We start from the raw sequence: 25,217 nt of genomic DNA, 5'->3' as shown, positions 1-25,217 counted from the left end.
TCCAGGGTTTTTCCTTAAGGTACCATGTTGGTTGGGTGGCTTTTTTTTTTTTTTTTTTTTTTTTTTGGTATGTTGGTGATTTCATTATATTAGGAGGTTTCAATTAAAATTTCTGCTTTGTCCTTCCCAGCAAGATAAAGAGAAATGATATAGCAGTTTATACTTTAAAACAAACAAACAAAAAAACAGCCCAAAAAACAAAACAAGTTTAAGAATCATGGGGGTGGGAAGCTAAGTCAGCATAACTTTATGTCATGCTGGTTGGGAATATTTCATGCCCACAGTTATTTAGTAGCTATTAAAATGCTACCAGAAACAATGTAACTGCTGACACTCAGTGACATTTCATCCTTGATATCAGGCATGTCCAGCCTGTGGCCTGGCACTGCTCACGGTGCAGCCCGGCCTGTGCCCCGCACCATCATGGCAGTGGCTCTTCCCTGCCATCTCTCAGCCAGCCCTGCCCCAGGTGTGCAACTGTAACTCAGCAATGACCAAACATCTGTGCACTATTAGCCCTGTCTGGGGTGAAATGAGGACAGTGCAGTGATAGCTCGAGTTATGGCAAACAATTTCACAAATTGTGATGTGTTGGCTGAACACAAATCCTGTGAATAGCGAGAAATATGCAGCTGTGCTTTCCATCCTGATAGAGGAATTTGAGAATAGGTTTCAAGGCTGAAAATTATTAATTCATTGTTATATTTGCGACTCCATTTTCAGCTAACATAAGTAAGTTATTTACATGCTTTTAAGTGAAATATGAAGAGTTGCAATCAAGCATTCAATTCAAAAATCTGATTGGCAGTCTTTAGCAGACTTGTATAAGCCCTGTCTCACCAAAGAGGAATACTCTTCACTTCACAGTTACCTTATTCATTTCATCGTCTTTTGGCAGTAGGTTCACTTCTGAGCAACTGTTTTTGAGGATGTAGTACAGGAACAGTAAATTTGATCAGAAATCTCTGATGAGCACTCTGAGAGCTCACTGAGAATGGCAGCCTCCGCCTTCAACCAGGGTGATATATTAGGGTTGCAAAAAACAAGGTCAAATATCCCACTGGTTTTATGGTTTTGCTGCTCTACTTTTTTAATATTTTGACAAAAATTGTTAAAAATTAAAATATTTTGTTGCTTATATGCATTAACTATGTTATAAATTTTTTGGAGGCTGCTCCAAAAGTAATGCCTACTGTTTTATTGTGTTGGCCCATGATGTCAAAGGTGGATGTTGGTGGTATGGCAGTATGGCTGAAGCTTCCTGGCAGTATTTGGTTACGTTTTGTTGATGGCAGCAGAGCAGTCTGACCAAATGGTGTCTGACATGGAGTGCATAGCAAGCAAAGGTGTGTCACTGAATTCCTCCACACAGAAAGAATGGCATTCATTGGCGTTCATCAGCACTCACTGAACCACTGGGGACCAAACAATGGATGTGAGCACAGCGAGGAGGTGGGTGGTGCATTTCAGCAGTGGCAACAGTGATGATGGGTCACCTTCACTGATGTAGATGTTGATGAGTTTGGCACACAGACTCCTGTTCAAAGCTGGTGAAAATACAGAGCTTATTTTTCAACATAGTCACCGCCATAGTTTTTTTGTAGCTGGGAATTTGCTGTATCAAACACTTTCTGTGCTTGTTGGTTAGGTTGTAGCTTCCATGGAAATAAATAGGAGGCATTACTTTTGGAGCAACCTACATATATATATGGACCAAGGCAGTTCCATTTCAATCAGTGTGGCTCAGGCAAGCCAAAAGATTGGGCATCCATGCGTTATATGGTGCTTTTTTTTTTTTCCTCCCCCATCCATCATGGCAGTCACTTTAGCTTAGGACTCAGTATTATCAACATAAAGACCTTTGCCTGATTTTCGTGCCCTTATCTCTTGCTGCTTTAGCAGAGTAATGGAAATGTGGTAGGGGTATTACTGCAGTTTTTGAGAAAGAAAATACTCTGCCTGCTTTTACAGGTCTTTTTAGTGCGTACCATGCCTTTGTCGTATTAATTAGACTGATATTGCTTATTGAAACTTCACTCAAAGCTTTTCTTGTAGGAAATGATTGGATTTCCACATACAGCTAATGTTAATGCATGTGAGGTGGTGATTGTACAAACCTCTGAGAAGATGAACATTGTGTTTTTGACTTTTCCATTCTTGGTATGAGAAGGAATAGCCGTAAGGCAAGCCTTGTGCAGTAATATGTGTACAAGTAAAGGGTTTTCATAAAGGTATAGAAGCATTCAGTTATACCCATACAAGTTTGTTGAATTGGAGGTTATCTGCTGTCCCCAGTGTCAAGTGTTCATGGTCAGGATCTTTTCAGTTGTGTCCAGCAATGGAACAAGGGGCAAAGGGTACAAACTGGAACGCATGAATTTCCATCTGAACAGGATGGAAAAACTTTTTGGCTTTGAGGGTGCAGTGGACTTAGAGCAGGCTGCCCAGGGATGTTGCTCAGTCTCCTTCTCTGGGGATGGTTAAAACCCACCTGGATGCATTCCTGTGCAGCCTGCTGCAGGGACCCTGCTTTAGCAGGGGTGTTGGACTGGATGATCTCCAGAGGTTTCTTCCAACTTTGGTGATTCTGTGGTTCTTGTAAATGGTGCATCCTAACATCAGTGATCACTGTGTATCTCTGATGGCAGATACAGTAGGAGACAAACCGTAATGAAAGGAGCCGTGCACTTTACAACCTGCCTCAGTTAAATAATGTACAATTAAATATTTAAGTCTATGATAGAAAAAAGTGCCTGAAATTCTGCATAGAGGGAAATATGTGCCTTTGTCATGTGGAGAGATGCTGTAGGTATGTTTTGAAATAAATGTGCTATTTTAATAAAAGACTAGAAACAAATTACCAGAAGAGTTACTCTGGGGCAGTTTGCTATGCCATGATGTTCTGTTTATGGTTTTCCTTCAGGAGATATTTTTTAAGCCTTGTGGTTTAAAATATGATTAATAAGAGAAAGTGTGTATGTATATATATGTGTGTGTGTGTATATATATATATATATATATATATTTAATTGTGTATTCTGGTAAGAGTCAAACACAAGCAATGTGCACCTTAAGACATGGATTTCCCCTTATGGTGGGAACAGAGGGACAGAAGGATAAGGTGTTTTTTTTTCCACTGGAGAGCTAAGGTGACTCAGTTCTCTCTGAGCCCAAGCTTCTCAGGTAATATTAAACAGAAATTCATCTTACTATCCAAGATTAGAGTACTGGTTAAGAGGCAGGCACTTCAATGTTGGAAACAGAAGCTCTGCTTTTAATTTTCATTTTATTATTACGAGGAAGAAAGATAATCTTTCTTTAATCTAATCTTTAGCTTAGTCCTGTATCTCTGCTAATGTTGGCCTTCTGTGCTGCCTCTCTGAGGAAAGTTTCTGCTGCCTTGAAGTTAGCAAGTGCATAAACTTGAGATAACGATAGAGAAATATTTTGTATGCTTGCTAGCACTCAGGTTCATAATTACATCTTAATTAAATTCAGCTTCAAATTTACTGGTTGTGGTTGTACTTTCATTTTAAGTGGATTGCTAGTCTTCTTGACACTTAAGAAAGGTTTAAAATTGGAAATTAGGCATAAGAGATTCAATTACATTGGTTTCTGCACCAGCTTTAATGCCATCTTGCTTTTCTGTAAGGCAACAGAATTTCTGAACAGAAGTCAGTAGCAAGTGCTTCTTTTTGGTGATATTCCTCAGCACACAGCTGAGTGAGCTGTGCTGATCAGTGGTCTCATGACTTCGTGTCCATAGTGTTTCAGGAATGGTTTTTTGACTGTGTGCTGACTGAGAGCATCTGCTAAATTGTTTGAGATTGCCTAAAAGAGTGCTGCTGTACCTCTAAGCTGTGCTTTAAGTTAGAAAGGAATTAAGTACTGAGGTGTGACTGTGTGTTGATGTGCATACTTTAAGATGCAAGTAATCACAGAAGGAACAAAGCAAGCTATATTAAGAAGCCATATTATAATGATTACAGCAGTAACAAAAGCAAAACTTGTTTTGCTTAGTCTCATTCACTCTTAGGTGTTTTCTGAAGTGAATGCCCTGAAACGTGTATACTAAAGTGGTTGTTTTTCCCCTGCCTGCTAGTTGAAGTTTAGGAGGCTTAAATATTACCTAGTATAATTAATTTTTTTTTCTTTTGTTTGTTTATTGTCAGTGTAATGTTGAATAACTACGTAAACATGGTGATATTTCTTTCAGGAACTGGTGATGATACAAGAACCTGGGGCCCACCTTTTATTGGAACAGAAAGTGTTTATTTTCTCAGTGTCAATAGAAATAAAAAGGTAAGTGAAGTGCTTCACTGAAGATTTTTCTGTCAGTTGTGAAAACAGTTAAAGACATAGCACTTCTCTTCCAAATTATTTACTTTTGCTTTTTCTAGAAAGAGTTTTGTACAGTACATGATTGTTGACAAAAAACTAAGTGAAAACAAACAATAAAACCTTAAGTGAATATGATTAGCAGTCAGAGAAAACTTCCAATCTTTAATTTTTTTCCATAAACAGACTTTATGAGAACTTAGTTTAAACTCATTTGATTCTTAGCGTACCTAATGGAGCAATAGTTACATTGGCTTTAATTGTATTGTCAAGGTGAATACATTTCTTGAGATAAATGAAGTATTTTGAACAAAAAAGGCTGCAAGTCTCTGGTATGGTCCTGAGATTAGCTGAAGCAAATTCCAAATGCAATCCAGTCTTCAGTTTCTGGTACAGAATTAACCCTGATGAATTGAAGGGTGATGGTTACTGTTAGTATTTTAAGGATCACTTCATTTTGTGCGGGTCAGCTGAGCTCACCTGCCCTACTTTGCAGCTAGAGTTGTGGGAAAGCAGGCATTATACTGAAGTTAGGTTAGCACAGAGAGCTTGTGAATCTTTGGTATTAAGATAAAGTTACACAAAAAGCTTTTTAGAGGCTTGCTGTCACTGAAACAAATGTTTCTTGTGTTGTCCCCATATGTATTGCAGTAGTAAGTGCTGTACAAACATACAGTAAGCAGGCCACAGTGCAGCTCCCAGTTGCACATCCATCAGACTTGCTCTGTTGCTTGTCTGGTTCTTAAGAATCTGTTAAACTTGCTTTACTAACAAAAACATATTTTTAAATATGGAAAACTGACTACTGACTATGCTTAGAAGAGTTTGGTAATCATTAGAATGGCTTTCTCTTAAGTGATTTTTCTTTTTGTCCCCAGAGTATAGCTATCAATATGAAGAATTCAAGAGGAGCAAAGTTGATCAGGGAGGTAGGTTTTATTGGGATGCAAATTGTGTCAATTTTGTATTTCCTGTGTAAGAAAGAATAAACTCTACATTTCAAGTATTAGAGGTGTGATAATTAAAAATAGGTATGTATGCCATTCACTGTTTAAATTATGGGTGAGACATGGCATATATTATCTCTATGGTTTTGCATTGAGATAAAGTCATTGTTCAGAGTAATTTATAATGATTTTAGATATAATAAAATTTGCTCAAACATCAAAAACTTCAGATGAAATATTGTGAGGTAAAGGTCTAACAGTTCAGGGCTTAGCTGTGGGTGTGTTAGATCTCTCTGTACAGCTTCATCACTCCAGTTAGAAACGTCTTCTTTGAAGTGAGCAAGGAGTTTACAGTGGGAGAACTGGGCTCCAGTATTTGCTTATTTTTGAGTGCTACAGCATATTCATGGCTTTGGTTGCTGTATCAGAAGTGTTGTCCTGTAGGTCAAATGTCATATTTGTCTAGGATGAGGGTTTTGTCAGTATTTCAGTTGAGAATGCAAGGATGAATTCAGGTAATGATTTTTCCAGTAGCGAAGTTTGATTATTCTAGTAATCTTTAAGCTAATAAAAGCACCGTATTTCACGCTCTTTAAAACTTGTGCTTTCTCATCCCTTTTTATTTTTTGAGATGTGTAGGGCCTGCTAACTAGTTCTGCAGGGCTAAAGACCATAAGAGTAGCAACATATCTAAAACTGTGAGCTGGCTTCTGTTCCTGTTTGCTTCGCTGTCAGTTCTAGTCACTCTTCTTTTCATGGTGAGTCTGTGTATGTCCTGAAATAAGTGGAATTTATCTGGTAGGATTTATTGCCAGGAATGTTATATGAAATGGAAAGAGATTAAGTTGTCTTGTACTTCTGAAACTTTTTTTACTGTCAGCTCTATGCAATCTTTGGAGTTTATAAGCAAAGTTTACGGATTCTCCAGTACCCTCTCCTTGTACTCTTTGAAGAACACAGCCATTCATTTCTGTTATGAAGCTGTATGTTTATCTTCTAAAGGTTTTGGAAACAGATACGGCCATTTGGGAAAATATAGATGTATTTTTTGGATAGTCAAATTCTAAGTAGCAATTCTGAAAAAAAATCATTCCAGATAACCAGGAAAAAAGGTCTCCTCACCTTATTTGACCTTTTGGGAAAGAAATGGTGAAGGAAAGTAAAACTACTTGAAGCAAAAAGTCTCTTGATTCTGTGAATGTGGGCTTAGGATAGCTGGGATTATGAGTGAGGATGAGCTGGAGGAAAGTTGGCTGTAGTGTTTGCCTCTTCTTTGTGTGACTGCTACAATTTCAGGTTAAGAAGCTCCCTTTTCCTTATCTTAATACTGGTACAGGAAGGTGGCTGCTTGATTTAGCTTTTAAATGTACGACTGATCTTTTCATGATCTGTGCCATTAAATGGCTGAGTACTTCAGAATGTGCAACGTTACAACCTTTGAACTTGAGGCTGGGCTGCTTGAATTCAAGCCCCACACAATTTTTGTATCAACATAGCAACTATCCTGCCTTTGTTTTACTTGGCTTAATGGTAGCTTTTGGAAGTGCTTGGTGCAGAGGTCTTTTTTTTTTTTTTTTTATTGCCTCTCAAATGGAACTGTAATATAATCTCTTACTTTTGGTCTTTAAAATATAAGAACATTACCTATAGTAAAAAGACTTTGTTGTCAGTTGTCTTTTGGTAATATCAAGATGTAGGTATGTAGAATTCTGAATTTTGCACAGTGATATGTTTGCTATAACAAAAAGTATTGTTTGTGTTTGCAAGAGGAACTTTGAGCTTGGGACATCAGATACAAATAAATATGAACTGTATCCTGGGCCTACATCCAACAGAGAAAAGTGATGAAGTTGAATCATTTTTCTTTAATAAGAAAAGTAGCATGATTAGAATAATTGAATTAGTAGTGTCAAGTATGCAGAAAAACCTGTTAATCAGCAATCCTGGATTGGCACAGTGTTGACAAGACACTTGTCCAAAGGTCTACTCTTTCATAATTATGTGAATATTTTACAGAGTGGTTACCATAAAATTGTTCTTTAGTCTGTATTCTCTTTCTGTGTTCTGCTTGTAGCCTTGTTTTCCTTCCTATTGCTTTTAACTCACTGTTAACTGCTATTCAAAAATTTGAGTGTCTCACTGAGTGGAACTTATTTTCTCTTCAGTGATGGGATGTGCACTGATACTGTGCTCTGACATGTATGGCTTGCATTTTTGAGTATTACTCAGCAGTATTCAGCAACTTGTTATAAGAAACTTAGGGATACATTTGTCCTGAGTATTTAGTCTTAACTAAACTCTATGTTTTTTCATGAAGGACTTGGGGAAATTCCATTGGATGGGGAGCTGATGGCACTCTTCCTTCCCTCCTGTTCAATGTAGTTGAGAGAGCCATCATGTCTCGTACATACTCTCATTTAACTGTGTGTATGTATGCACACATTCCTCTTTATGGAACCCTCGTTTAAAAAAAAAAATCCTTCTGAAGGGATGAATAGCTTGCTTTGTCAAGTTAGTATCTTCGTTACGTGTTGCTTATATTCAAATTAATGATTACTTTGGTGTTCATTATGCCTTTTTTTCTGATGTCCTGACATGTACACACTGTGCACATAAGCGTCCAATCTGGGACATATAGTATTCTGTGTTCTACACTACTTTGCTAGTGTAGGTGAATGTACAAGTGATATTCTCAAAGGGCTTGCAGGACATGTAGTTTAGTGTGAAACTTCACTTGACAGAGGATTTAAAACCCCGTTGAATTTTAAGACTGAAAGTCCCTGTGTGCTTTAAGGCTGTGTGATTCTGTGCAGTTGGTTTGGATAGAGTCTGAATACAGTTGATGCTAATGGCAGAATGCTGGGCAGAATGCAATGAACACCAACAGAGATATACTGTTCACTGCTGGCTTACATTTAAAGCCTGTTCCCAGGTGTCATGAGAGCACTAGAGGCCATGCTGACACCATATTTGTAAGATGCCTGGAATGTTATGCTCATCTCATTCTCTGAGAATATATATGCTACTAACCTTGGCCTAAAATCATTGTATCTTCACTTTGCACTGTAGTCATGCACGTGTGTTGCCACATCTAGACTTTTGGCACTTATTTACTTATTAATTGTTACAGTAATGCAAGTCATCCTCTTTTCCCCACAGTGGTTTGCAGGTGTTGGTTCTTCAGTATGAGATGGACAGCAGCCTTCAAATTAGCCCACGCTGTTGCTCTGTATTGGATAGGTTACAAAACCCACTGAAAGCAGTACAAAAGTTATAATTGATTTCTTAGATGAATTTAGCTAAGGTTGTAATATTACCAAATGTAGAAGTAATTATGTATGGACTAAAAAGGATCTAGAGAGCAAATAAAGCCCCTTAGATCTATTTTACATGAAGACATACTATTAATGATCAACAGCCTGCTCCCAGTGCATTGTCCTTTCTTTGCTTTGGATGTGCTGTGTGGCACAGAAGGTTGGGACAGTCACAGATCGCTCTGAGCTTGTTCTGTTTTTACTGGCTAAAGCTTCAGCTCTGTAAAACCTTGATCTTCTTGAGAACCTTCCTGTGATGAATGTGGCTTCTTGAGTAACTGCTATGAAGGGCTTGTCATTTTCACAGAGTCGTGAATTAAAAACAAAACAAACAACAACACAAAAAAAGCAGCAATACTTAGAATTCGGGGATTTTCTCATATTATTGTAACTGTTAAAAACTGGCACTCCTAGAGTTCCTTGACACAGACTCTTAAAAAATAATTTACCACATGCACTTAAAAATGCACTTTACTGTATGCTGAAGTTCATTTCTGTAAATGTTACTAGCATCTCATCTGTGCATCTAGTTAAGCCATTCATAATTTACATGGCTTCTTGTCTGAATAGGAGTCAGTTTTTGTCTTTCTTGTGAAATATTTGCTGGCTTGGTTGTTTCTTTGGCCTTAAATTCAACTCAACAGACTACGTGCTAGAACAAAAATGCTTATGATTGCAGATATGATGACACTAATTAATGGAAGCTGGCCCAGTGTGCTGTGGATATTGATCAGACAACTGCATTAGTTCCAGAGAATTTGACTCTGATCATCTTGAAATAACATTAAGAAATGAAGAGTTTTAGGTCATGCTTGTAGATGTATGTACAAATGTGTTCTTGTCAGGGAGTATTTAAATTCCTGGAAAAAGCAACTGAACTGAAAAAGAACCTCAACCTCCACAACTCTGCCAAATAGTATATATTTATTTTCAAATGTAGTTTCTCTTGTTTCAGAAGTTCTTAATTAATATTAATTCTACTGAAATATGTACAAATATTTACATGCTTAACTTCTCTAAGAATAAAAAGATGTAATTTAAAGCCCATCAGAGTCGTAGGTTAATCTATAATCTCAGTACGTTTTGGACTAGATCATTTATTCAGATGTGATGCAGAAAATCCTGCTGCAGAGCTTTATAATGCTGTTCTAATTGAGGTGACCTTAAGATGTGTGTAGCTTCTGTTACAGTAAGTATTATCAGTTGTTTTGAAACTGAAGAGAATCAACTAGAAAACAACAACAAAAAACCAAGAACCACCACCACCATTCTGTCCCCCCACCTCCAGCATTTTACAGAATCCTAAGGGAATCATGAAGGATAAAGATGCATCCTTTCTCCCCACTTTCTTCAAGCTTGGTGTGAGTATAAAGTGGGTGACTGTTCTGTAAATTTTGATCAAATATTTGGAAATCAGTATGACTCTGTCAATACAATTACATTGCAGTTTTGTCTCACAGATTTAGAATTTTTATAGTTTCTTTTCTATATACACAGCATCTCTAACGTGTTGTTTGCAGACATGCACAGTCTAACAGACCAAAAAAATCTCTTCAGGTTTGAATTCTGTTCTGTCAGAAAGACAGGGACCATCTTGACTAGTGGTACTTCGTGCTACGTGAGAAATATATTGAACTTTTGGAAGCTTGTTAACAAATCTTATGCACTCTTTTCTTTTCTAAAGCTCGCAGCTGTATCTGATGTTTTCGTGGAGAACTACGTCCCTGGGAAACTGGCTGAAATTGGCCTAGGTTATGAAGACATTCAAAAGATTGCTCCTCACATAGTATACTGTTCAATAACAGGTATTGTGACTTCAGTAATTTCTGTTATTTCCTTTACTCCTCTTACGTTGTTATGAAAGTCATGTGATTATTTAACAGTTTGTTATTTTGATGTTGGTCAAGATAAGCTGAAAGAGAAAATAAGTTTGATATTAATTGAAAAACATGCACAGGAAGAATTGTGAAGCAGTAACAGTGTCAATACTTGGTAAGTTGTTCAGTAGTGACATTACCACACTGCTATGTTCAGATAGGCTTGAAAAAGGAGTCTACTCTGGCTTGATTCCTTGTGTTGCTTTGAACAGATTGATGACTTTTTTTTTTCTGAGCAGTTGTACTGTACCAACTTGTGTGTGACAAGTTTCCAATGTGGTAATTTCAGTGCTCTTTACTACTCCTCTGTCTTCAGATTTATCTAGCTGTATGTTCATGGAAGAGCTGTATGTCCATGGGTGTTCTCCATTACTTTGCTGCAGACTGCTTGATGGCTGAAATGTAAGATGAGTTTTAGGTTTTTTAGAAATGGAAGGAGGGATGAAAAGGAAGTAGGTATGTGAGCATTAGAACCTGTGTATATATGGAATAACTTGAACTCTGAAAAAACACTTATTGGAAAACCTAACACAAAAAATCTACTGGAATTAAATGATTTGCACATGAGAAGTCTACGGTTCAACTACAAATAAAGTACAACAAAAAAAGTTACAAATATTTGAAGACCAATTTAAAATATTAGTTGCCAACCAGGCTGGACTTGTTCTTAATTTCTGAATAATATTATCTTTACTATTTTAATTCCTGGATGTTTGTCATTTGGGAACCAGACAGATTTTTAGTGTGTTGTGATGTGTTTATCATGCTTTTGTGGCAAGTGTCCTAAAAAACCAGTGAGAGCAGAAAGGCAGTTATGTTCAGTGCTTGCTGAGAAACTCCTGTTACATCTTTCTTTACACATATGTTTAATTTGGTTTGTGGTGAGTTACCACAGTGTTCTTAATATTTGCTTATGCCTGTAATCTCATTTAGAATTTACTGAGGGTTTTTCCTTTTTTCTAGTGGCTGTATGTATAATTAATGAAAGAATAAATTGATACCCGCGCTGCAATTTAGTTGTTGTCACAGTTTGGCCTTTGATTTAGTAAATCTGTTTATCTACTCACTGCACATGACAACTTTTGAGTACTTTTATTTTGCTGATAGGTCACTCAAAATTTAATGTTGTCTGTTTATTTCCATGGAAACTACACCAGGTCCAAAGAGCACAATGACACTGATAGAGCAAATTCTCAGCTACAAAACACTATTTTTCAACATAGTCACCACCATTAGCTATGCATTTTCCCCTGTGATCAACAAGGCCCTATGTGCTGTGCTCCTGACAATCTTCACCGGTGGAGGTGACCTGCTGTTTCATAGCTGCAAATCAGAAGATGCCAAGTCTGAACTATGTGGTGAATGTAGTAGGACAGTCCAGCAAGTTTGGCAGTGTGTTTCACAGTCTTAAAACTGATATGGGGCCTGGTTTTATCATGTTGCAAGAAAAAGGTTGTCTTCTTCACTGACTCTGGAAGTTTGAGCCCTCAGCTTAGTCAGCATCATGATGTAACAGAGTCGATGCTTGTTTGGAAGAATCCATTTCCTATCCCAAAAGACAGAGCACGTCACTTCACCTGTCGACGGCACTGTCTTGAACTTTTTCTTCAATGGAGAATTCCCATTTCACCACTCCATGGCCTGCTGTTTTTACTCTGACTATAGTGGTGACTCCATGTCTCATCATCAGTAATGATGTGTCCAGGAAACTTCATCCCTATGTTGGTTGAATATGTACCAACAAACTTGCATAGGATGTACTTTATAATCCTGTGTGAGCATTTGTGGGGCCAACATGGTGCAAGTTTTTTTTTTCTTTTTTGGTGTTCTAATGTTGTTCACCTTCATTTCCAACACATTGAAGCTGATACTCAGCTCTGTGCACAGTTCCCTGCTTAGTCTGCTGATTTGTGTGGATGAGCTGATTGAGCCATGAATCATTCTGTGGCATAAGAGCTGTGCATGGCTGTCCAGAATGTGACTTTCACATCACAGTTGCTACTGCTGAAATGCACCACCCACAGCCTCACTGTGCTCACATCCACTGTTTGGTCTCCATGAATGTTTAGAAATTGTCAATGGATGTCAATAGGTGCATTTTTTTTTTTTTCTTTGTGGAGGAATTCAGTGACATACCTTTGCTTCAGACAGACTTCCATGTCAGATACTGTTCTGTCAGACTGCCTCTCTGCTGCCATCTGTCACACATCAACAACATTTAATGCAATGTTGTCAGAAAGGTTCAAATTCTATGACTAGTATATCACTAACGTTTACCTCTGATGTTTTGGGCCAAGACAATAGAATAGGAGGCATTACTTTTAGAGTATCTCTCATCAGTTAAAAACCTTGACTTAACTATAGGGCTAAGGAAAGGTACTTAGCAGTTTCACAGAAGTGCAGAATTGTGTAAGTGGAAAGGACCTTTTGAGATATGTAGGCCAATTCTCCTGCTCAAACAAGATCAGCTGTACTGGGTTTCCCAGAACTATTTCCACCTGGTTTTTGAGTATTTCCGCAGATGGAAACCTCTGCACCCTCTCTGGACGACCTGTTCCAATGCTTGATGTGCTCACAGCAAAGAGTATTGTCTCATGTTATGGGGGGGGTCATGTGAATTTTTGTCCATTGCCTCTTACCTTGTCAATGGGTGCTTCTAAGGAGGTCCAGGTCTCTCTCACTCATTCCCTTCCATCAAGTACTTACATTTGTTGGTTAGGATTGATTTCCCCTGGAGTTTTTTCTTTTTCCAAGCTGAAGTCTCAGCTCTAACCCTCTCCTATGGGTGAGGTGTTCAGGTGTTCCAGTCTGTTATCACCTTCACTGAATAGCTGAGGCTTGCAGGGCACTCTGGACCCATCTGCTCCAACCCATGTCCCAAAGCAGGGCCAGTCACAGAAGTTACCCAAGCATGTGTCCCAGTGGCTTTTGGAGATCTCCAGGAAGGAAACTCCACAGTCTCTCTGGCTAACCTGTAGCACTTCTCTACCACCTGCTCAACATGGAAGTTCTTCTTGGTATTCAGAAGAAACCTCCTGTTTGTGCCCATTTTCTTATCCTGACACTGGCCACCACTGAAAAAAATCTGACTCCCATCATTACACTTTCTCTTCAGGTATTTATGTGCATTTATTAGATTCCTTTGAGCCTCCTCCAGGTTGAACACTCCCAACTCTTTCAGCTTCTCTTTATAAGAGAGGCACTCCAGTCCCTTGATCATCTTGGTGATTTTTTGATCTTTGTGGCCCTGTGCGTGACTTTCTCTAGTAAGCCCATCTGTCTTGTAGTGGGGGGCCTGGAACTGGATGCAGTACTGTATGTGTGGCCTCACCAATACAGAATAGATGAGAAGGATCACCTTTCTTGTCATACTGTTGATGCTCTTTGTAACGCAGTGCAAGATACTGTTGGCGTCCTTTGATACAAGGCTGCCTGCTTATTTAAGCTGATTCAAGTGTATGCTAAATGACATCTTCCCTCCTGCAGACTTTCCTTCTAGTCTCAAGGGTTCAGGACTCCTGGGGCTGGCTTTATAGGTAAAGACAAAGCAAAGAAAGTATTAAATACCTCTGGGTTTTTTTGTTTGTTTGTTTGTTTGTTTTTGTGTCACTTGTAACCATTTTCCTTTCCTCATTTAACAGTAAGCCCACGTTTTAACTAGTTTTCCTTTTGCTGCTATATACTTGCAGAGTCCTTTATTTCCTGCCCTTCAATCCTTTGCTAGATTCTCCAGGTCAGCCCTGGCTTTCCTAATCCTATTCCTGCAATACCATAATTTCAAAGAAGGAAATGATTTATTTCTAATCTCTGTGGCCTGATTCAAGACATTACAGCTCAAAATATTTTTGTGGCATGGTTTCTGCATTCAAATATCCATTGACTGACCTTTTTCATTTGGGAGCCCTGGGAAGAAAACCACTAGTTGATTAATATAGCTTAGTTTTAAAAAAATAAAAAATTAGTGGAAAGGAGATCAAATGTAAAATATTTCTGACAAAAATTGCGTAGTGTAGCAGCTTAGATTTAAAAATGAATGCCTATGGAAAAAGATCAGGAGAATTTTTTCTTATTATGAACAAATTAGGTTAGACGGATAGCATAGGAGATGAGTAAGAGCACTAAAATGTTTTTATGGGAGTTAATCTGCATACATTGCAATTTATTACTGGCACAGTCAGAGGAGTTTCCCTACTTGAGCCATTTTTGTTTAAGGGACTAATTTGATAAGCTTTGTTAATCTGAATATCCTGCATATAAAGCTTTAGAACAACTTGGTAAATGAACACGTATAAATCACTTGTATCAGTGTATCTGGGCAAGGTGGAATTTTGGTCGGAGCCTGAGTTATTAATGTGCATAATCACTTTGCCAATGAAAACACACACTGAAGAGTAATTGACCACATCAGGATGTTCATGTGAACTTAGAAATTAACTCACTTTTCTCTTCTGAAGAAGACAAGACATAATCAGTAATTGTTTGTACCTCTCAGCCATGTTGCTTACTTTTTAAATGTGTTCAAATGCTTTTGCCCTTCTAGTTTCTTAAAAGGAGAAGTGTATAAAACTAGTAGGACTCTTGGCACAGAAATCTGTCTTTAAACAGCGTCTTGATTGTTTTAATGTTAGGCATTACAGTATTTAACCAAAAAGCACCAACAGGTTCAGGTGAGTTAATTGAGGCATCTGAGTTGGATGCCTACTTTTGTGAGAGATTGGTGTGGAAAACATTTCAACATTGCATTCTGAAAGACCCTTAAGAAGTACTCGCTGTCCCCACTGTAGGTAGGAGCTATGCTTGCGACAACATTCACGGCTAAGGGTAGGAAATGAAAATGAAGTGGAATGACCCTTTAACAAACTGATTTCTTGCAAGTTGCTGAAAACTTAAAAGTAATATTTCAGGTAGAAGGAGGCTGAGAACGCAGTCCAAGATTATTTGGTAATGCCATAAAAAGTTACATGTATATAGAATGGCTCACTAGAGATATGGGAAATATGAGTTAACAAAGATCTAAAGAGAAGCATTGCTTGTCAGATGTAAGAGATGTGCTGGCCTAGAATATTGGATTAAATGGACAAGTTGTCTTCCCAAATGTTGGAAACTGTTAAGACAAATGATCTTGGTTACAGAAACTCCTATTACATCTAAACAGTGGGATTTTATCCATCATTTTGCACCTCACTTACAGGCTGTTCAAGAGATAATAGAAATATGTTAGTTCTCAAGCCCTTTCTGGTTTACAGGTCCTGTGAAGGGTAATGGATACACAATATAACATGAATTATGTTAGAAAGTCTTTGAACAAAGGATCGGAGTGGTTTATGTGTTAACTTAGGCAGTTTCAAATATGCTTTTTAGAGAGATATTTTATGTATGGTACCTATTCTTAACTGACAAAAATGATGTTGGTCATTGTTAATGACTATCATGAACTCTGTTACACTGAGATATGAGAATAGAGAGAGGCATTTTGGCATAACAGTTGATAATAAAAAAGTAACTAAGAAATAAATATGTCCAGTGTGTCAGAATCAGGGTGTTTCCCCAACTTTAATTTTTGATTTTCTTGTTTTTTTTCTTGATGCACAGTCTACATGCTGAAGACATTATAGCAGATTCATTTAATAAATTATAAATGATTACTGTATTTTGCTTCCCTTAGCCATTTAGTTAACTCATTAATGTGACTGGAAGTCATCTGGACTGCCTTCGTTTCTTATTTTTGGAAGCATATTGCCTTTCAAGTTCAGGCATCATAGGTATGGAACGCAATCAATAAACAAATAATTTGATGGAATCAGCTTCTCCCTACAGCATAACTTGTGTAGCAGATGGTCATCAAGATTCTTTTGAGTCTCATGCAGTTATTGCATGCAAGTATAAGTAAGTCAAGTTGGATATTAAAACTTTCTTTTTCTTTAATATTAGGGGCCATTCAAAAAATGGAAAATAATTCTGACTCTAGACTCACTGTATTCTTTCCAGAGAGAGCATGCTCAAGTTATGGTATTTATTATTTTAGTCTTCTTTTAAAAAATAGAAGATGATCTCCAGTTTTTACACTTCGGAAGAGTGTTATTTTCACTTTTCAAAGACTTATTTGTGACAAATCAGTGTGAAAATGCGGGTGTGGGGTTTATCTTAAGAGCTTAGAGTCACTAACTGGTAGTAAGTACTAACTGATACTGATTTTCTTTCTGAAGATTCACTGTCTAGAAGGAGCTGCACTTTTGGGTTACAAATGTTCATTGCTGGTTGCAATGCGAGTAGCAATTCTGTATTTATGGTTACATTAATTGCCAGGTCCTGGTAGTAGATCAGATGCTGAATGAGTGTATTCATTGTGATCTGTACTTGTGTCCTGTCACATAAGAATTTCTGCTTTGTACTGCTTGATGCCAGCCTGATGGAGCTGATCTGTTCTTGGAGCATAATGCATTGGTTGTGTGGTCATGAATGGTTCATGTGTGCCATACGTAATGTAATAACACCTAAATACGTGAGTCGTTCTGAAAGTGACACTTCCTATTGATTTCCGCTGAAACTACAGCAGATGAGAAGAACAAATAAGAATAACCTTATCTGATAGAGCAAATTCTTGGCTACAAAACACTGATGGTGCTGATTATGTTGAAAAATAGGTGAGCATATTTGCCAGCAAAGAATAAGAGCCTGCATGCTTGTAAAAAGTCTGTACCAGCACAGATGACCCTACTGCTGAAATGCATCAGCCACCACCCCACTACACCCACATCCACTGTTCGATCTTTATGAATGTTCAGTAAGCATCCATGAATGGCAACAGGTACCATTTTTTCTGCATAGAGGAATTCACCTTTGCTTCAGATGCACTTCCACGTCAGACACCATTTTGTCACTGTCCCTCTGCTGCCTTCTGTTGCAACAAGTAACAGCAAGTAACGGGATATTGGTAGGAGCATTGCCATACTACTGACATCTGCCTCTGGCATCATGGGCCAAGATAATAAAAAAGAAGACATTAATTTCGGGGCAGCCCTCATATATTCCTCTATATTCCATCCATCCAGAGGTAGATTGCAGCAGCCTGCTCTCTGTTTCCTTTGACATTCCTGTTATTATACGTGGGATTGCTGAAGACTTTGGTCTAATCAGTCCCAATTACAGTTCTGCATAGTTCCTCCTAGCTTTGTTTTCTCTTCACTTTTAGTGATCTGGGGGCTAGTGTTTCTATTCTGCCCTGTGTCCCACCTGCAGCAGACAGAATATTCTTTTTGTTATTCTCATGTATAATAGGTGTGAGCACTAAAAAAATCAAAACTGAGCTTGAGCATACTTAGTCTGCGGGGATAGTGGACCTGCCCCCTCCACCATATCTTGAAACTGGATTCTGGTATTCTGGTCAAAGTGAAAACCAAGAGAAAATGTAATATTATTAATAATAGGAAAGCATAACCATGACAAAAAGGTTTCCTTTTTTTTTTTTTTTTTTTTTTTTTTTTTTTTTTTTAAGTATTTGCTATAAAGAATAGGAATTCTCAGTATTTTAAGCAAACAGCTGTAAGGTGGTTGTTGTTGTTGGCTTGTTCTCTTACTATAGCTAAACAAACCAGCTTCCTCTTTGATTTTGTGCTTAGGAACAGAATGATCATTCTGTGAGAAGATGTTGAAAAGTCTTAGTTTTGTGCGGCTTAAAGCTCAGGATTGGACTCTGCTACCTAAAATGCTCTTTGTTATGGGTCAGCGTGTGGGGGTGACTGGTTTACCTGAACAGGCAGACATTGTAGCAGAACAGTGTCAGCAGAATGGCTGCTCTGAAAGTAATACCTCCTATTTTATGACGTTGGCTCACGATGTTGGAGGTGGATGTAGGTGATATGGCAGTAGGGGTTGAACCTTCCCATCTGTTATATTTTGTTGCTGTGTGACAGATAGCAGCAGGGAGGCAGTCTGACCAAATGGATGTGTGTGTGAAGCAAAGGTATGTAATTCAATTCCTCCATTGATATTAGTTGACTTTTGCTGAACATTCATGGAGACCGAACAACGGATGTGAGCACAGTAGAGGCAGTGGGTAGTGCGTTTCAGCAGTGGCAACAGCAGTGTGAAAGACAAGCCACAATCTGGACAGCCATGCACAGCTCTCACACCACAAATTGAAGGGTGTCTCAGTCAACTCGTCTGTACAAATCAGCCAATAGCAGTGACTATGTTGAAAAATACCGTTGTGCCCTTTGCATCTGTTGCAGTTTCCACGGAAATAAATAGGAGGCATTACTTTCAGAGCAATCCACACAAAATCTGGAAGACATACTCCTTAGAGGTCATATGATGTGCTACTTTATACTCAGACTGCAGCATTTTTCTTAAATGAAGAAACTCTGTTGATATGGGACTGCCTCTTCCTAAATGTTGGACTGTTGTAAATTGTTAGTGGTAGTAAAATGAAAGGTAGTGTAATTGTTCAGGAGTCCGGGGTCATTTGTGGGTGAAGGGTTTAGACATAGGTGAGCCAGATGTTGTCTCCTTTTTGGTATTGTGGAAGTCCTGATCAGTAAACCAAGCTCCTTATCCAAACAGCTCTGATTGAACACATCCAGCCCTACTACAGCTTGATTTCTCAATCTTTCTCTTGCTTTGTGACTGCTCTCAAAGCTACAGATTCTGTTCTCGCTCACAACTTGGCTATACTGGTGAGCATAATCTTAGAACTAGTTCAAATACAATGTATTTTGGCAGTTCTGTTGTTCATTTTTATTTAAGTTTCTGAAAATTGGCTGGTTCAATTAAACCACGTGCAGAAGTGGCGATTTGTTGCTCTCAGTATGATCTGCGCAGTTCAACTGAGAGACTCTCAGTTTATTTCTGGACAGGAGGGGGCACTGTTTAAAAGGACAACATTATTTTCAAATCAAATCAATTTTTTTTTCTTAATGCCTCTGAAGGCAAAACGTTTAGAAAGACACTGAATTTTGTAGGTTTCCTTGAATGATGAAAACCTCGTCTCTTAGGTTCTCGAACCTCATCTCTGTTCCCCATCTCTGTTCCTTTATTATTTTTGATGGAACTGGCTGTGCTTTTCTCTTGTGCAGGTTTTTCTGAAGCTAGTGCTCCTTAGCTTTTTTTCTCCTCTCCATCCCTTCTTTTCTAGAAAGCGAAGTAATGCTTTGTATCATAAGCAGTTTGTTTTGTGTCTTGCTTGTGACATTACCCAATCTCTTCTTTCAATATTTTTTTGTTTTCTCCCATTCCATTTCTTAAAGCATGAACACGGCACTTAATTTTCTGCCTTTTAAAGAATTTGTACTCCTGAAGGCAGGAAAAGAACATTTTGCTGTATTTATTTGTGAGATTGAAGACATTTGTACTCCTGCAGGCAGAAAAAGAGCATTCTGCTGTATTTATTTATGAGATTGAAGACATGGTGATCTATTATGCAGAAATATTTATACCTCAGTCAAAAGGAAGGAAAAAAAGGTCGTTACTTTTTATTAAAATTTTATTATTCTGAGTGATCATACTTCAGAATTTGCTGTCTGTACCCAGAAGAATTTAGTTTTTAACTCTGATTTTACATTTGTAAATGAAAAATTTACAAATTTAGAATAATACTTTATAAAGTCCTAAACTGTACTGAACTGCTAATTGTATTTGGTAGTAAGTAGTTGTGTTATAAACAGACAAAAATTAAGTGGAAATAATGGAAGAAAAAAAAAAGCATTGTGTATCATCTGAGTTTCAGATGAGTCTAAATGTGGAATTGTTATATATGTGCCTTTCAAGTGGGTATATATAAAGGGCATAAGGCCAGCTAAGGAACACTTTTCTTCAAATGTAAGTATCTCTTATGCATCTTGAGTGATTCTAATTAATCCGAAAAGCAGAATGGTTCTTTACCCACCTACTTAAAAGATAGTAATAACTCAAAATAACCAGCATTTGGTACCTTGCAGTACATCTGTTTTGTACTAATGATTTGTAGCTGCTTCTTATGAGAAGATATAACATGATAATTTTGGTGCACATCCTACTTTGACTCCATTATTTTCATAACAGAATAAAAAGCCAAAAAACAATCACAGCACGCTTTGCTGGGCAAAGGCTAATCAAAGCAGGAATAATTTGAGAGAATTAGATGAGAAGATAAGCTGGGAACTGCAAAAAGGGGGAAAAAAAAAAAAAAAAGAAGAGGGTTGGTATCATGGTTTTGTCAATAAAAGGGTGTTCAAAATAAATTTTCAACAGATCTACTGTTTTCTAATAGTAGGAGTTGCTGCGCTCAGAATGCTTTTTCAAAGAAGGCATTGTCAGAACAAACTGTGTGTCTTCCTTCCAGCAGTTCTTGATGTGGTTTGAGAATGAAAAGGCAGGTCTGAAAAACTGTGAACATTATACCTCTCTTAAATAAACAAAAATATCAGGTTTGCAGTCTGTATGAACTCACTGGCAGCACTGACAATGACTGAACAAAGCATTTGGAGGGGAAAAAAATATGCAACATCTACCTGAGCTTGACTTGATAAAAATAGACTGCTCCAGTACTGAAAGGGAAATCAAGGCTCTGGAATGTTGATTTTTATATTATGCATTTGGAAGATGGATGCATTAAAGACTTGTTCTGTCTTTTTTTTTTTTTTTTTTTTTTGATAGCTTGAAGTTGTCTGAGTGAGCTGTTAAATTAGTAAGCAGGGTCTAGGGGTAAAATAGTCAATGAGAACACTTCTTTGAGAAGTGGAGTAGCACACTGGATTCACAGGGACCAGTAATTATTGGGATTACATAGTTACAATTATAATTGGACAGTAACTCTTGTGGCATTCATTAAAACTGTACTAAAGTTCTCATAGTGCTTTCATAGACAAGCTAAGGTAATGCAATTTAGAACAAATAATAAAATTGATTCAAAAGTTGTCAATCTTATATTTTACACTATATAAACAGTAACTATTTGCATTTCACCTTTGACATGGAAGGCAGTGGTTCAGAACTGACATTGCCACATATTTTGTTTTGATCCAAGTGGGTGATGGAATAGCATGAAGATGACCCCAGAGTCCTCATTTGGTCAAGAGCTGTGGCTTGTTTACTGTGGTGTTTGGAGCGTTAGGGGCAGGAGGATTCTGGAACTGATTTACAGGTAGAAGGCATTTTCTCTTTACGCCATTTAAAGTCCTTTAAAATAGTTCCTGGGAGTGCGGCTGTCTCAGAGAAGAGTCACACAGAGCTGGCCTCCAAAGCTTTGCCCACTTTTTCCTCCTACAGCCAGAGATTCAAAGCACTGCCAGCAGTCCTTCTGTCAGCAGACTCCCATGGACAGTTGTGTGATGCAGCCCTGCTTTAATTGCCTGAGAGCTCCCTGCTGCTCAGAAGGTCCACAAAATAGAAAGGGGGCACAGGTGTATGATACAGTTGGATAAGAATTAGAAATTACCCTGGCCAATTTGTCTGTACAAAGAAAAGTCAAGGGTAGAATTAAGTGTTGGAGCAAGGTCGCTGTGTTGTGCTTAATCAGAAATGATCAAGTCCTTTTAAGATACTATGGGCAACAGTGGGTGAGAGAAGGGTTCTCAGAAGATCTGGTTGTAATGGTGAGGAATAAGTAAATTTGAACACGAGTCCGTGTTGTCATATTGATATATGGAAGACTGGCATACTGAGTTCTATTAAAACAAACATGGTCCCAAAGATCTGCTCTACTCCACATTGGTGTGCTCCCAGTTGCTTCTGGTTGCCGTATTTCAGAAATTATATTAACAGGTGAAAAAAGCTGAGAGAAGAGCTACAGTTGAGAAGCATTGTTTAGGAAAGGTAGTTCAGAACACCCCACTTTTTTTTTTTTTTTTTAATTAAGTTGTACTATTATTAGATAAAAGCTGCTGTGGCCATTTAACTCCCTGTTCCTAAATCATTCTGTGAATTTTCATTTGGTAGTACCTAAATGGAGATGCTGATGGAACGTGAAAGCATCAACAAAAATCATTCCCTAATGCGTAGAAATAGCTAACATTTTGCTTTTTTTGCTAACATTTTGTTAACATTCATTTCAAAGAATGAATATTAAGAAAAAATACAAAATTATTTCATAGGTAGAAAGTAAAATAAGAATTTATACATGGGTGCCAGCAAATTGGATTGTCTCTAGTTTTGGGAGAGAATGAATTTGAAATAGAAGAGCAGTGTATGAAATAATAAATGATGAGATGTAGTATTAGCCTTTTTCTCAATACTGCTAAATAAAGGAATTGTCTGAAGCTGGGAGACTGGATGTTTAAAAATAGTTGTGCACTGCAGAGAAAGTTTGCCTTTTTGTGCTCTGCCGAGTTTGATGCCTTATGTTCTTGATAGCAAGATGGTAGCAGACTTAAAATTGGTGTATATAAATATACAGATGAGAACAGGCAGAGTTATTTCAGAGTGTTTGAGCAAGCTGGGAAAACTTCTGACCTCTTTAAATACCAAACTACGTGGTGTCAGTTGTTTGTTGTACACTTCAGGACTGAAACATGAAATAAACACAATCATAAAATTTAATAATGATCTTCTTTTTAGGAGGTTACATCACAGAGTTTCTTGCAGATTTTACAAACTGAAAGAACTGAGTTGAAGACATCATTGCTTTTCAGCTCTGTGCAAATATGCTCGCTTGTAAACTACACGTTTACACAGATTAAGAACTGACTCCTTTTGAAGTAAAGAACCAGCTTCGTGGCATGCAGGAGAAGCTTTTAAGAGGTTATTGTACTTCCCATGTGTCATCGTTCTGATATCTAAGGCGACCATCAATATAGAATCAAATGTTCTGATGTAGTTAAGACTATGTTCAATCTATGTGGGAATTTCTGCAAGGCTTGGGAGTAGAGCATTATTTTGTAAGGTACACGAGAGAAATAGTAGAGCCGTGAAAAAAAAACAAAGAAGTTGAACAAAAAGTTATGCTTGTAAGCATGTTTGTAATTAAGATCCTATGATGCTGTGAAGTGGGGCAGTTTTATCATTCCTTATTTCCTCTATTCACCAAATGAATTAAATAGCCAAAAAGTCTGATGGGACAATTTTAATCTGTATTTGCATTATATTACGTTTGCAAACAGAATTTCTTAACGTTTGGGAAAATTTTAGAACAAAACTGACTCTTCCACGTTATTATGTGAGTCTAAGATTTTTTTTCTGGACATCTAAGCAGATTTATGCCTCGTTCTGAAAAGTCATATAAGATGTCAGTGGTAATATTATGTGGTATGTAGTTCCCTAAAAGAACAACTTTGGTCTGTTTGTGTAATTTCCTTCAGCCAGTCATAATACATTTAAATAACCCGACAGTGTCATGTAGAAAAAGCTGAGCTATCTTTAAACCAATGCGGTGAATTGGCCCTGGAGTGCTGTGCTGATTCAGGCTGCAGTGCTTTTGTGGCCTGCCCACCTCAGCCATTTGCTGTGGGGTAGCAGTATGTGCCATCAGGGGACTCTGTGTGCTTCTTTAGGGCTAAAAGATTTGTGGAAACGTGAAACTCGAGGAAAGATTCTATAAAGAGATGGCAATTAATTAAAGGAACGTGGTACTATGAGGTGTCTGCGAATTGCCACTTTGTATTTAGTGACTATCATGTTCTAAGGACTTGCATAGTTTTGATAATAAATGTTAAGACAGCGAAGTGCCTCTGGTTCCTTGCCTCTTGCAGTAAGCCACCTGTGATGTCCCCAGGCCTTCTTTTGCTTGGCGCAAGCTCCATTCTGCAAGTGTGCTATGTCAGGGTTGGCACTGTGTGCCAAGCTTTTCTTCCCAGAATGCTTCATATACGCAGTAGAAGCTACAGCCCTGACCATGTGAAACTTAGTTTTTGTGAATATATGTATTTACAGAATAAGCAAATGTTTTGTAGTAGGAACAGGAGTAGAAGACCTAGCAGTTGACTGCTTTATTTGAAAATGAGTTCTGAGGGCCAGTGGGAGCTTTTTTTTTTCTCCTCAACCCTTAGTGTTAATTACATCCTACTAAAGCACTGCTACGTGTGCAGGTTTGTTAGGAAATTTAATCTTGATTTCTGCTCCTTACGAAGACCTCCTATATCCCATCTTCCCTTCTGTCCATTTTATATCAAGGCAGTTCTTTTACAAACAAGTTTTTACCTCTTCTCCTTTAACTAATTATTAGATGCTAATAAAATACGTTGTATGACTGTGTTAAGTACAGTAGTTTTTTCCACATTGGGGATACTGTTTTTACTTAAGATGGAGTTATGTTTCATTTTCATTTATTTATTTATTTTAACTAGAAGCAAAAATCATTCTGAGAAAGTCTGTGAAACAATGACCTGTTAATTGTAGACTTATAAATGGATGACAGACAGTAGGATTATTTTGAATTGTTTAATTGCTACATATCTTTTAATACTTCTCTTTTAAAGGTCATTTGTTTCAGAAGTCTAGTTAACAGGATTTGTAAAGTTGTTCAAAGTCCTCAGGATTTTTATTATATTTTTTTTTTCCCATTTAGACTGTAATTAAGTTGAAAGTGTCTGCTTAATCTAAGTGGAAACTTCTAAAGGTTTTATATGTGCATTACCCCTAAGCAGTTGATTTTGGGAGTTCCATATACTTCACCTTTCAATTGTATTGTGCTCTGAAGATGAACTGTGTAAAAAGTTTAAAACTATATCTTTCTGTTCAGGAAGTCTGTCAGCTGCAAACTGTTGGAAGCTGGGAGAGTACTCAAGAAAAATATTAGATAGGCTTATCCTGTTCATATTGGCATCTGTTTT

At 37.7% G+C, this 25,217-nt stretch overlaps 1 protein-coding gene across 1 annotated transcript in view; it reads left to right on the top strand.

Moving 5' to 3' along the window:
* Nucleotides 1-25,217, top strand: part of SUGCT (succinyl-CoA:glutarate-CoA transferase) — a gene marked incomplete at both ends in the record, with an annotated part of 326,326 nt that overhangs the window by 3,035 nt on the left and 298,074 nt on the right. The window contains 3 exons of the mRNA XM_079538007.1: nt 4,217-4,302; nt 5,217-5,267; nt 10,284-10,404. Of these exons, the coding sequence (XP_079394133.1) occupies nt 4,217-4,302; nt 5,217-5,267; nt 10,284-10,404 (258 nt within the window). The remainder of the gene's footprint in view (nt 1-4,216; nt 4,303-5,216; nt 5,268-10,283; nt 10,405-25,217) is intronic.

Source organism: Tetrao urogallus (assembly GCF_951394365.1).
Source record: "Tetrao urogallus genome assembly, chromosome: 7".
Lineage (NCBI taxonomy): Eukaryota > Metazoa > Chordata > Aves > Galliformes > Phasianidae > Tetrao > Tetrao urogallus.
This window is presented reverse-complemented; position numbering and strand designations above follow the sequence as displayed.